This window comes from Mus caroli, chromosome 6, assembly GCF_900094665.2.
Source record: "Mus caroli chromosome 6, CAROLI_EIJ_v1.1, whole genome shotgun sequence".
In the NCBI taxonomy this organism is placed as follows: Eukaryota; Metazoa; Chordata; class Mammalia; order Rodentia; family Muridae; genus Mus; species Mus caroli.
In genome coordinates, this window is record NC_034575.1 from 140,844,955 (window position 1) to 140,859,047 (window position 14,093).

Sequence of the window (14,093 nt, forward strand, 5' to 3'; positions counted from 1 at the left end):
AATAGCGTTCAATAGCAGGTGTTGAATACCTAATAGCCTGAGGACGGCAAGAGTGCCATAAGCACACAGAACACACACACGCACACACACTCACACACAAGCACACTAAGGACCAGGTCCACCACGCGGTAGGTACTCAGCGGAGGCTTACTGACTTCAGGAAGGGTGAGTGTGGGTGAAAAGACTGTAATGGCTCAGAAGCATGCATCACACAAAAGAGGCAAAGAGTTAGGAATGTGCTGTTTATAAACTTTTTATTTAAAAAATAAAATTATAAACAAAATACAGAAAAATATTGACACCTGTGTAACATTAAAATGACTTTTCATCTTTAGGGTAATTTGCTGTTTTGAGAGAATAAAATCCTATGTTTTATAAGGACATTTTGTTGGGCAAAGGAGGAATTTGCTATCTATCTCATTAGTAGTGGGCACTTGGCATAGGTAAGACTTAATACATACATTCAACACTTCACAGCATAGTCTACACCAACAGTGCACCTCACCAATCCCTAAGATTATTGAGTGCAATCTATCATTAGAAAATAATCCTGTTCTTCCTAGGTCAACTGTATTTTCACTACTTAAATGCATTCCACAGCACTCTCTCCCCAGTTGGAGCCAAGCCTCGTCTAGACAATTAAATATGAAGCAACGGCCGGTCGTGAGGTGCCCCTCCCTCCTTCATGAGGACAGCCAGTCCTGAGGCATCCTCCACTCCTGGGTGCGGACACCTCCGAGGGAGTTCCTGAGAGCACTCAGGCAATTCTGCAGACCCACACCACAGAATCTTCCTTTTAAAAGATGTTAGTTGAAACACATTACCCATCCAGCTAACAGAGTCCTCATTTCAAGCAAAAGACGCTGAGAAATCTGCACAGTAATTTTCTGAAAACACACAGAAGTTCCCTCCATTTTCAAATCAACTATGGACTCCTTAGCAATTTGGATTCCTGCTTGGTTTTCAAAGCCACGGGAGCTTCCTACCCTAGACTCTTGATAAGCGTCCATTTCATTTTTAATTATAATTTTATTAAAAATCAACACAAATTACAAATAACTCCCATAACTGAAGGTACCAGAATCCATGGGGCCTGTCTGTGTAGACTGGACAAACAAACTGTCAAGATGAGAAATTCTCAAGTCTCCCAGATGCGCACACAAACTAAGCAGCCGCACCCCTGCCCCTCAGTACCCCACCCCACGCGGGCCTTCTGGGCTGAGCAGACGGTGACACACAATGGAGACACACGAATTTCACTCGGTTGAGCCAGTTGAGCCGCTGTCTTCAAGTTGTAACTTCTCCGGTACATGAGGGCTGGCAGTTGGCAGCAGGCTGCTGAGATGACATGACCTCTAAGTCGGAGTCACGAACAAACACCACCGCGTCCCCACTGACATTTATGAGACACTGTGCCTGTGGAAACAGCAGACAGAAGCTCAGACGCATGCAACTGAGGGGACCACATGCCTGCTGTACACAGCTCTGGGAGAAAAGCGAATCCTACAGAGCCAGTCAAGCACAGGGTTAAAAACGATCTAGCAAGAGTGGAGAAAAGAAATCCAGAAAGCCCAGGCATCCATGACAAAATAGTTAAGCCTGCTATTAATCAGAGACCTATAAGGTGACAATAAGAGGCCATGTCTTATGATTGGAAGGTGGTGAAAGCTGGATATTACTAAAGCAACAAATCCCATGTTCTGGAGAAGAGCGATCTGTCAGTGTCTTTCAGAGCAGAGTCTGCACTCCGCAATCACCAGAAAGTCTGCACTTCCCCTAGAGAAAAGTGGACATGATTTTTTACTGCATCATATTTATAAAAGAAAAATACCCAAAACAATAGAAATACTATCTAGAAGAAAGGGAAAATATAGATTAGTTACGCTTGAAATACTAAACAGAAGTGAACATTATATAAAATCCTGGCAATATGACTGTGCCAGGCAGGCTCCATGCTGGAGACAGAAGTGTGGCGTGGAGAAGCAGGAGCACAAGGGCTTCCCTGACACAAAGCAAGGCAGAGCTGAGTCATCTCAGGAAACGCGCACTTTCCACAGCGTAAGACCCTGAGACACTGCAACCCTTAGAGGACAGGGCCTCCCATCTCTGTAACTCTGTCAGTTTCCCTGTAGTATTTTGGTAGAATTAAATAAGTGGTCTGTCCTGTGGTATGTTCTCCACCATCGGGGCAGGTCAAAAATGCTTAACTAGGGGCGACAACTGGTCAACCTGAGTGTGGTTATTGAAGCAGTCAGTAAGCATGCTGGAAGCATCCTCACTCAAAGCCCTAACAAGCCGCTTCTGTGGAAAGGAACAGAGGTGGGTGGCCAGAGGCATCCTCAGACGTCCTCACAGTGGCGGGCTGTTGTCTCACCTGGTTCTTACTGGGGTTCTCCATGAAGACACACTGCTTCATGATGTAGGACACAACAGCATTCCCGCCCAGCGCTGCCACGTGAGCTCGGACCATGGCAAACACTTCAGCAATGAAAGCGTGGAGAAAACCACTGACTCCGCCTTCCTGCAGACAACGTCACACAGGACACACAGAAATGTCAGAGGACACAGCGGATGGACATTCCAGGTTACCTCAATGTAAAGACAGCCATTTACATTTTCTTCAGAGTGAAGGTTTGTCTTTTTCATTAACAAGCACACTTTTACTAAACACATCTGGGTACGGACTTTGAAGGACTTTCATTAGAGCTCAGGGCATTGTGATTTGCCTTTGACTAGCTCTTATCACACAACTGCGTTTTATGAACACAGACCTCATGCTGCTGGCAAGTGCACTGTACGAATCTGCACACTGCTGCTGCTTCAGCACCAGCACCATCATCCTGATTTTGCACAGGGCCAAACGTGAACCTCAGGACTCCGCTGAGCCGGGCCTACACGTGTGTACTACCATGCAGCTCACTGGTGGTACTTGCTGCACCCGTCTTCCACATTACATGCTAATAATAATTCAGCATTGCAGAAAGAAGCATCGCATACATTGCTAAGAAACAGAGGAGTTCTGTGGGGTAACGACTTGAATTCACAAATGAACAAAACAGAAACGAAAAGCCAGTCAATAGCTTAAATGCTTTTCAGTTTAACTTTCCTATCCATTCTACTAGAGGTTAAGGATGACCAAAATGGAAATTTCTGAATTAAACTGAAGTAAGAGAACTTGAAGTCTACTGGTAGACTTCTACTGGTAGAAGCAAAGTTATTTTCTTAAGAACATCTTTAAAAAAAACAAGTTTATGTGCATGGGTGTTCTGTCTGCATTTCTGTCTGTGTACCACATACATGTTTGGTGCCCAGAGAGGAGAGAAGGCGGCACTGGATCCCCTGGAAATGGAATTGTGGATGGCAGTGAGCTGTGGTCTCCCTTCCCCCAGCCTGGAACCTGCTGGCTCAAGGGTGGAGTTTCCTGCTCATTCGTTCTGCCACGCCCACTGCTGGACCCTGTCGCTTTGCTGCTTGGAGCCACACACGTGTTCATCCTGCTACTGGACCCCAAGTTACTTTGTGGGAAATCGGGTTCCCTCCCCCTTCCTTTATAACTGGATGTCGAAACTAGTAAAAGGGGGGCTTTGAACATGAATTCGTCTTGGCCTCGTTCTTTCTCCCTCCCCATCTAGCTTCCTCTCTTTTCAGCTCGAGCCACCATCCTCAGTTGAACCGTTCACGTTGCGGACTGCCGGTCGGGCCGCAACAGTGAGCCACCATGTAGGTGCTAGAAACTGAGCCTGGGTCCCGTGAAGAGCAGCCAGTGCTCTAACTGCTGAGCTACCTTCCCATCTCCAGGACATCTGTTTATAAATCTAAGCAGAACTCCCAGATAGTGATCCTGTGAACTATCTCTGTTGAAACGGGAATGAGATCAGCCATCTCAGCTCCACGGCACAGTGCAGCTCTGTGCGCACCACAGTCACCCTCTGCTGATGAAGTCAGAGACTGGAGTATGGTATATGCAGAGGGAGGGTTCTAGGAGGCATAACTGACTGTAAGAAGGATCTCCCAGCCAATGACACACATGGACACTGCGCCTTAAGTTAACAGTGCAGGTCTCTGTTGCGGTGAAATCAACCACGGAGCAACACGGCAGCAGTGAATGATGCAACAGCATCGAAGAGTAAGGAAAGAAATGGTGGACGCAGTGTGGCCCGCAGCTTGTGTACAGACCCCACTGTCAAGGAGGCTGAGAAGACAGGATCCTGTGTATGAGACCGGCCTAAGCAACACAGCACCGCCATCCCACAGCAGGAACTTAAAGGAGTACTACTAGGAGCAACTAGAGAACAACAGAAAGACAATGCACATTTGAAACAAACCCATTCTATCAACCTGAAGCGGACTCTAATTCTCCCTTAGAGGCTCCGAGACATCCTCCACATAAACACAGAGTACAGATAAAATAGATTATCTTAGGAGGAAGAACCCACCTAAGTAATTGTCCTGTCAGACCTCATCATGCATTTGCACAAAGACAGCCGGGCCTGCACTGTGCCAGGCAGGCTCCATGCTGGAGACAGAAGTGTGGTGTGGAGAAGCAGGAGCACAGGGGCTTCCTTCCCTGACACAAAGCAAGGCAGAGCTGAGTCATCTCAGGAAACGCACACTTTCCACAGCGTAAGGCCCTGAGACACTGCAAGCCTTAGAGGCCATCTCTGTAACTCTGTGGGAACACTAAAGTGTTCAGTAGCCGTGACTCAGGGGTACAACACCATTTCCTTTCTACTTAGGTTAAATTCCCATGTTACAAATGGCACAAGAGAGTGGCCCTGATTTTGAAATGTAATCACAATCCTATAAATGTCATACCCACTGTGTGACAACGTCCGATGTACAGTAAGAAGCAGCAGGACAGTTCCTGTGCACTGTCGAGAGGGAGAACAGGAAACCTCATTCTTCTCCCAAAGGGAAGAAACCATAAAGCCAAAACAAGGTTACATCTAGACCATATACCTACTATAAAAATCATTATTTCTATTAAAAACCGCTACTCAAACATATCTCAAAAGGACCCAAACCAGCAAGGCGTTGGTGGCGCACGCCTTTAATCCCAGCACTGGGGAGGCAGAGGCAGGAGGATTTCTGAGTTCGAGGCCAGTCTGGTCTACAAAGTGAGTTCCAGGACAGCCAGGGCTACACAGAGAAACCCTGTCTTGAGACCCCCCTCCCCCCCCCAAAAAAAAAAACCCAAACCACCTTCTTGGAAACCTGCGAGTGTCCTGGTAGTGTTTTTACACTAAAGTTAAGTGTTTTACAACAAGGATCTACAACTTCTACAAACAAATGGGCTTAAATCAGATACAACTCTTGTAAAGTGCGTTACTGTATGAAATTTGGTAAGTTTACAAAAATCTACCCAGGTAAGTTACAAATCTGAAAGTAAATCATGAGCGTCCATGGCATTCCGAGGAACACATAACTGAAACCTTGCTTCTGGCATTAATTCTTTCAAAAACAACCTTCCGTTTCGTAAGTTACCTCGCGGAGAGAAGTGGTTTCTCTAATGAAAAACATGTTAATGATGCCAAGGTACTTGGTTATCTTTGCTCCAGGGATGAAAGAAAGCGGCGTCATCTTAACAACCCCAACTGTGGGACTTGCACAAGGTGGAGCAGAGCGATTCCGGAAATTTCCATCACCCATGGGACTTGCTTTTTCAACAGTCACAGCTAAAATTGGAGAAAGAGAAGGACACATTAAGAACAGACACTGCAAACTGATAATCCCTTAAGGCTTCCAAACAGAGGTGATAACATTCAGCTGTCTGTGAGGCTAAGCCATGTCATGAGAGAAAAGAAATTATCATGCATCACATGCAATCGAGAGAGAGAGAGAGAGAGAGAGAGAGAGACATGAGGAGGTGCTGGAATGGAATCTTTGGGAAGGAAAATGGCATTCCTGCAAAGGAAGATGTCGATGCGGTGCAGCGAGACACACAATGATGGCACAGAGTGAGACAGGAGAGCGCCAGAGCAGGAGGAGCTGCTGTAGGAACAAGTTATCCAGGAGAGTGTCAAAGTTGTGACATTCCAGTACAGTTCCACCTTGGTCGGAACACTCCAGCACTGTAGGCTTGCAGGCAGCCTAGGTAACATCAGATGTAATACAGTCCTGTTTGTCTTTCCCAAACTTTTTTGATTAAACAGCCATGTAACTTAAAGCTTAGCAGTCGATCGTGGCTGTCTAAAAGATGCTTTGGGAAGCTAACAGTAAAATAGTTCCCACCAGTTATGAAGTAACTGCAATCAGCCAGAAACACAAACCTGTGTTTCTAACCTCACAACAGCCACATGGTCACACCCTCCCTGCCACCTCAGGAGGAAACCAAGGTCACCTGCTTATTAATTTAGCACCTCTAGGACTAAAAAAAAAAAAAAAAAATGATTCTGATGTAACTCCTGCATTCTTTCCTTTAAAATGTGGTTTTTTTCCTTTTTAATATGAACTCACTCAAATATGGTTTCCTCAAAATCTGCCGTAACACAGGTTATAAAACATCTCTCTCTGGCTTAGCAGTAAGACAGATACACTGTCTACTTTTTCCCTGTACATACTTGGTCCCTGTCCCTCAGAATTCAGAAGCTGACAGCCTTGCTGTCAGCAGTTCACTGGGTCCTGAAGAGTGTCTCTTCAACAAGAAAGCTGGCCGAGTCCTCCTAGACAGGGATGTAATATGCATCTGTGTACTTTCATAAAAAGTAAAATTTAAAAGACCATTCTACAGCTAAAAGTAGCCACCGAAAGGCTCTGTGACAGCTCCTCACACATGACCAAGCACCTGCAGCTCCCACACTCAAACACAGGACTGATCAGCAGTGTCGTTACTAGGCAGTAAGGTCTAGCCTTCAGCACTGCGAAGTCAGGGTAACGATTTTCAGGTCATCAGAACGTGGTAGAAACATCCGCCTACTTGTCTTAATTGATCCGCGCCTTATGGTCTGAGCTTTCAGTTTAATGAGCTCTATCCAGCTGCTGCATCTGTCTGCAAAGGAACTGTAATCAACTGACGTTGCTGGAAACACAGACAGAAAACAAAAGAAAACAAAGAAAAAATATGGATGATGTGTCGTACTCGCCACAATGCTGCTCTGATGACGTAACTTAACTTCACTGTAGCTCACAGACAGGAGGTGGTGCACAGTCAAGCTTTAGACAGCCAAGTGATCAAACCCAGTGAGGGTTGGCAGAGCGCTGGGCACGGAGTCTGGGACAAGTACAGCCCAGCTGATGCAGAGCAGAGGACTCAGCCTGCTCAGTTGTTCCCACTCTCCTCACTATAAGAATTTAGTTACTTCTATTTGATTTTAATTTATTTAATTTATATTAATTTATTTATTTAATTTTCAATTCATAATCAACCCATTATGAGCAAACCCATTCCCTACTTTTAGCTGAAATTCAAAACTGAAAAATAATAAAGTATTGAAAGTGTTTGAAGGGGAAAAACCAAAGAGAAAAAAAAAGAAAGAGAACCCCCCCCCCCCGACCTGTCTCTTACTAAAGTGTCCATCAATAACCCAACTCGGGAAACAGCAAGAAACCCGAGGGGCACTGCCGTCTACGGTCCGCTTCCAGGTCTGACTCCTGGTCGCAAGGCCTCTGACAAGAAGGAGGGGGGCAGCTAGCACCCCTTCTGCCAACAGTAACATTTACATTGCTGCTGATGGTAAAAGGCTAAAGAACAAAACCTTTAGAAACTCAAACACGTTTACATAGTAAAAAGTAGCAATAACAAAGTAATACCTTTGAATTTGTAAAACATTCTAAATACAACAAAGCCTTCCCTGGGCTCTACTCCGCTGTCCAGTGCATCCCTACACTCTAACGGCATGTCTCCTCATCTAGAACCTCACACCTTACAGTGACTGTGTGCTTAGGCAGACAAACTCACCTCTCTGTGCAGCTGGGATACCTGAGTTAGAGTTCGCACTCTCCAGGTGTTCTAATAAGACAATACAGACAACATTAGCTCGGATGCGAGGACAAGCCAGCACCTCTTCTCTGCTGCTTGTTAATATCTTCCGTAAACCAGAAGAATAGAACAAGTAAGTCTTTATGGCTTCATTACAAAAGCAAACCAAGCACAAGTATTAGGATATAAACTGGCAGTTCCTTTATATGAAAACAGCCCCGTTAATAAATACTATGCCAAGATGATTGCTTGTTACAACACAAAGTGAGTTTCTGGAGAAATTACAAACAGTAGCATGCTAATAGAGCCCTGGCGCGAGGTAAGAAGACAGCGTCCGCGTGCTGGGGAGGGCAATGTTTTCAGGGAGGAGTGAGAGCTTGTACCTGGGAACATCGCACAGCAGGAAACCAGCCACACACACCAACACCACTGCCTAGCTGCGACCCTCCTCCCCTCCAACTTAAGGTCACCCTCGGACTTATCAACAACTCCCTCTAGTGGTAGCAAACCTTTGTGACACTTAAATGATTGGCATCTCCAGAGAGATGGCTAGGAATCCCACCCTTCCGAGCAGCCTTGGGGGTAGCACCCAGAGGTTGTCCTGGGGTCTTAGGTATTTGCTGTGTATATGTAAAATATTGTGAAAAGGTGAAAGAAAGTACTGCTAAAGCTTATCTACTTTTGTTCTTCACGCTCAGCCGGGCGTGGTGGCGCACGCCTTTAATCCCAGCACTTGGGAGGCAGAGGCAGGCAGATTTCTGAGTTCGAGGCCAGCCTGGTTTACAGAGTGAGTTCCAGGACAGCCAGGGCTATACAGAGAAACCTTGTCTCGAAAAACCAAACAAGCAAACAAACAAACTGCAGTGTTCTTCACGCTCTCTCTGTACGAGCATATTTGTATTTTTGTTTCAAGGAATTATAAAACTGAAAGAAAAAGAATAGCTCATTAGAAACACTGAAAATATTTGGGGCATCCAATTTTTTTAAAAGTATCAATTAAGCAAATACATTGTCCATCTCTAATGTATTGGTCGTTTGGTAATATTTTCAAATTTATAAAATTTAATTACTCAAAATATGACTTGTTCAGAACATTCTCATCAGTGGGGCAGCCCTTGCATGTGGCAGCTAACATGGAGAGTGTGCAGCAGTTGCAGTCCTCCGAATGTGGAGTTGCTTAAGGACTGCAGGCCATAGGATGACTGGGACGGTCACAAACATGTAAACATTGATCATAATGTCCACGGACGGCATATCTAACAGGGTGCGGTCTTCCTGATTCAGCAGACTGAGGGATATAGCAAGTCTAGAAGGAGGTGGGAATCCAGGAAGAAGCCAGACCGCTCCTGACATACATTCAGCAGCTTAAAAGTCTCTAGAGACTGCACAGGACAGGAAGTGGCTCAACACATACATGAACAACCGGCCTACTTGAGACTTAGAGGTCCCCATGTTTCTCTGGAGTCCTTGCTGAGGAGGGCAAACTCCATGAGTATTCATTACAGAGCGTATACTTGAGCTGGGTGTCATGACAAACATCTGTAACTCAGAATGTACAGATGGTTCAAGGCTGACTGAAATAACCAAGAGGCAGGGAACGATAGCTTCGTGGTAGGCTGCCTGCCTAGTGTGCACAGGCTCTAAGACTTGAGCTCCACTCAGAGGAACAAAAGAGAGAATGTAGAATTCAGATTAGGCCTCTTGTGAACGCCTCCCATCCCCCAAGGATCAAGAAGGAATGACTCAAATTTTAAAAACCACTAAAAAGAAATTCTCTTCTGTAACTCTGTAATGTTGTATCTGATTTAATGGCAACTGTGCCATTATACCCTAAACTGTGCCAAATGGAAAAGACATGGTACAAAGCAATATAAAAATGTTTGTGTTCATAAAGAAGACAATTAGGAGCCAAGCACTGAGGTTCACACTGTAAACCCAGCCTTTGGAAGAAGGCAGAAGGAGGGTCAGGAATTTAAAGTCATCCTCAGCTATGCAGTGAGTCTGTTCAGTCTGGGCTACATAAGATCCTGTCTCAACAAAGGGAACGGGAAGAGTTACAGCAGTGCTGAGAGCCCATGGTGGGATGGAACTGGTAGGAGATGAAGCTATAATGTACATCAGAGCTTAAATTTACAAGGTGTTAAGGCATTAGAACGTTGAAGAACTAAACAGTCGTTTGGCCAATGATGCTATGAATGTACAAAATGAGTTAATTTTAAGAAAATGTTTCTAACCATTAAAAAAAAAAAAGATCCTGTCTCAAAAAACCATAAACAAACAAATAAATAAAAAATTAATAAATATTCCATTTTTTTCTATGTAGCTAGTAAGAATATGTGCTCTTTTTTTTAAAAAGATTTATTTATTTATTTATTTATTTAATGTAATACACTGTAGCTGTCTTCAGAAGTACCAGAAGAGGGCATCAGATCTTATTATGGGTGGTTGTGAGCCACTATGTGGTTGCTGGGAGGGTGCTCTTCCCCACTGAGCCAAGTGTGTGCTCTTGAGAAGGGAGATGAAGGAAGAAGGAAGAAGGAGACTCTATTTTAGACTACATGATCTTTATACTGTGTGAATTTCTCTCTTTCCCCCTATTTTTTTTTATAAAGGGGGAGGAGTTCTTTGTTCCCTGACTTCGATAGCTTTGAATCACAGCCATTCTTCAGCGTTCACAGAGCCTCTTGAATGCACTGTTATCACTCACACTTGCTCTGATCTGAACTCTTCTCTTGCAGAGATGCTCAAGGTCAGCTGGTATGGAACAAGTGAACTCTGCCACTTCAGTCCAGTTTGTACACCTTAGACACAGAAGTCCTCAGACTTCCTGGCTCCTTCTCAACATAGTTTGGTTTCCCAGGTAACAGACCCTCAAACAAGAAGGCACTACAACTGTATGCAGTCTGGCTTGTTGACACACTGGTAACTCTAACAGTAAAGCAATCAGCAATCCCCAGGTCAATAGTAACCCAACACAACAGCTTTCATTACTTCTTACAAGCACCGTCCAAGGTCTGCTGGGGAGCTAGTGCTGAATTCTACGCCATGCGCACGTCTATGTGCAGGAGTGAGACAAACACTGCCCATGCAGATGAGAGCCCCACTCCATCTGCAAAGGGCTGTTATCAAGACACACAGCAGTCCACGCTTTTACAGTTTCTGTGTATGTGTGTGTACGTGTGTGTGTGTACGTGTGCATGTGCCCACATGAGCAGTTAAAGGTCAGCCTACACAGAGCAAGCTTCCTTCTTCCGTCATAGGAGACTAGGAATCTAACTGGACAAAGCTAGTAAGCTTACAGTTAGTTAGCTGACTCTAGCAACACTTAGCAAACAAGCCGCACATCCCCAAGTGTGGAGACTAAAACAAACGCAGGTTAAGAACGGGCTAGCAGCATGAGTATGTTAGTGACCAACACAGCAGCAGCACAGTGGCAACAAGTCTCCCCCTCCTTTCATGTGCTTCTACAGTTCTTCTCAAGCGTCTGATAGCCAATGAGATACACCTGTCAGCTGTAGCTATAACCTGGATGCTTAGCTCCTCCGAGGTACATACTAACATACTCCAGGGAAATTGGTACCACTGTAAAGGGTCAGTTTGGTTTCCCACACATTACAACCCAGAAAGGCCCTTCCAAGTTGATAGATCTTCAGTGTAGGTCTACCTTCCCAGCCTCCAGAACTCTGAGGCATTAAGTTTCTATTCTTTCTAAATCACCATTTTCTGGTGAGTATGACACACTAGACAAAGGCTGCTGTAACACAAATCACTAACTCCTGTGACTTTTTACTTCTATCATTACAAGTTATCAATCATCTTTGCTTATTTATCAATCATCTTTGCTCTAATTTTTTTTTTTTTTTTTTTTNTTTTTTTTTTTTTTTTTTTTTGGCTTTTTCAAGACAGGGTTTCTCTGTATAGCCCTGGCTGTCCTGGAACTCACTCTGTAAACCAGGCCAGCCTCGAACTCAGAAATCTGCCTACCTCTGCCTCCCAAGTGCTGAGATTAAAGGCATGCGCCATCACCGCCCGGCTTGCTCTAAATTTCTTAAAGTGAATGTATTTTTAAAGTTATTGTCTTAAAAATTCCTACAAATAATATTCTTTTGTAGAATAAAAAGAATGGCTGGGCGTGGTGGCGCATGCCTTTGGTCCCAGCACTTGGGAGGCAGAGGCAGGCGGATTTCCACAGAGTGAGTTCCAGGACAGCCAGGGCTACACAGAGAAACCCTGTCTCAAAAACCAAAAGAAAAACAAAAACAAAAACAAAACAAACAAAAAAATCCAGAGTCTTTAATTTTTATTATTTTACTATTTAAATACTCAAAGTTTTAAGTTACTATTATCACAACTGAGTTTCACTGTCTTTCAGGCATTTTTATCAACATAATAAATGATTGAATATACCTATATCTATAAAAAGTGGCTTACTGACGAAGTTAATGATGAATCTAAAGATGATAGAAACCTCCTCAGATGTGGATGAGCTGATGAAGAAATCGCCATAGGAGCTGTAAATTATGAAGGTATAAAGACAGAAGGAGAAGCTTCCATGTGAAGAGCTTTTTATCATGGGAAATTAAAAGTAAGGCATCGGCACTGTAGAGCTCGATCCGCTTCCTCCTCCCAGAGCCTGTACAGCCTAGGTCTTTTTCCTTGCTTTGCACTCTGCCTTTTCAGCAGCTCACGGACCTCAAGCTGCCCTGAGGACAGAGGGAAGGAAAACCTCCCCACCTCTGCTTCTCCGCTGACTACAGCCCTCCCTTCCACCCATCTCTTGGATGAGCTACAGACACCTGGACCTCTCTTTACATTTGTTTCATTCCTTCATTCGTTTGCTTGTTTTGGAGAGAGGGTCTCACACTAAGGAGTTCTGGGATCACAGCTCGCACACCTCTCTCTAGTCTCTCATTCTCATTCTCTGCCCGACAGCACCCTCCCCTGCCAGCACTCTGACCATCCAAACTACGTGAAGCCTACCCACAAGCCTACTGTACTGCTGTCACCACTGGGGTCACAATGTGAATGAACACGTACAATGTGTAAAGAGCAAACACAGCAGACGTCTGAGAGACTGTTACTATATAAAGTATCTATAGCATATAAGAGCTACTACATACAGTAAGAATTCAGAAACATGCCTCATTTGTTGGAAAAATAAAAGCTAATGCTTACAGATTTTCATGCTGCCTGCCGTAGTCAGTGGCTGGTTAAATCGAGTGCCCCTGCCAGGGTCAGCAACTGCACTGAGCAGGTGACTGAGGGAGAACCAAGCAGCATGAAGCCGGGAGCAGGAGGGAATGGAAGGGCCCTGGTCCATCCTTACAACCAGTAAGACTATGTCGTCCTATGAACTTACTGACAGTATTAAACAGTCAAGATCAGAATAAAACTGCCACTCTGTAATAGATTAGACTTTACCATATGTGAGATATATTTAAAGTAGCATGTGGTTCATAATTGTTTAAGTCCATCACCTCACCATAACTAATATTCCAGATATATATCTTCAGATTTCTAAAGCGGTATTAAGCTTTTACAAACATTAAAGCAGAAAATTATTGATTTCATCTACATTCTATGAGAAAATTTTCATTTAAAACTTTTTACCCCAAATATCTTCACTTAGACTGTATATTTTTACTATATTTAATCTCTGCATTTTTTATATGCATCATTTAAAAAAGTATATTAAAAACAACAACAACAAATATAGTACTAGCCATAAACATGAGGCTAAACCATTATGAAAGTAGTGTAAAACCTGTGCTACTACCCATGCCTTCTTACAGCACAGCCTAGGAAACACGTCATGGTGATTCCACATCATGTATGTTCCTCCTAAGGCCTGTGTGCAAATCCTGACAACCTTTAAGAAGTAACTTAAATCAACAGCTAGTAATACTTCAAAGCAAACAAATCATGGTAACTATCTAGGTGACACTGAGTGAATCAGAAATCTAAGACAAACCAATAAACGTGTTCCCTTGAAAAACGGGGAACTAGGATAGACGCATGTAATGAAAGCAGTACATGACACTGACCCTTGTTGGTAATAACCAGTCAGTCAGTCAATAGGTAAATAACAACAAAAGGTTAATCTAAAAGCAAAGTGCAACTGTTTATAAACACGTTATGCCTGGCTCTTCAGACTATTCTTTTTTTTTTTTTTTTT

General features: G+C 43.9%; 1 protein-coding gene across 17 annotated transcripts in view; it reads right to left on the minus strand.

The window, feature by feature from the left end:
• Positions 1–235: 235 nt before the first annotated feature.
• Positions 236–14,093, minus strand: part of C2cd5 (C2 calcium dependent domain containing 5) — a 90,049-nt gene continuing 76,191 nt past the window's right edge. For 9 of the 17 annotated variants that reach the window (XM_021164735.2, XM_029478443.1, XM_029478444.1 and 6 more), the window contains 5 exons: positions 7,898–7,948; positions 6,917–7,018; positions 5,485–5,675; positions 2,375–2,521; positions 241–1,416 (listed from right to left, as the gene is read on the minus strand). In XM_021164735.2, the coding sequence (XP_021020394.1) occupies positions 1,288–1,416; positions 2,375–2,521; positions 5,485–5,675; positions 6,917–7,018; positions 7,898–7,948 (620 nt within the window). In that variant the 3' untranslated portion in view covers positions 241–1,287. Of the gene's footprint in view, positions 1,417–2,374; positions 2,522–5,484; positions 5,676–6,916; positions 7,019–7,897; positions 7,949–14,093 lie in introns of all 17 variants that reach the window. The other 8 variants (XM_029478453.1, XM_029478454.1, XM_029478451.1 and 5 more) reach the window with 3 other exon arrangements.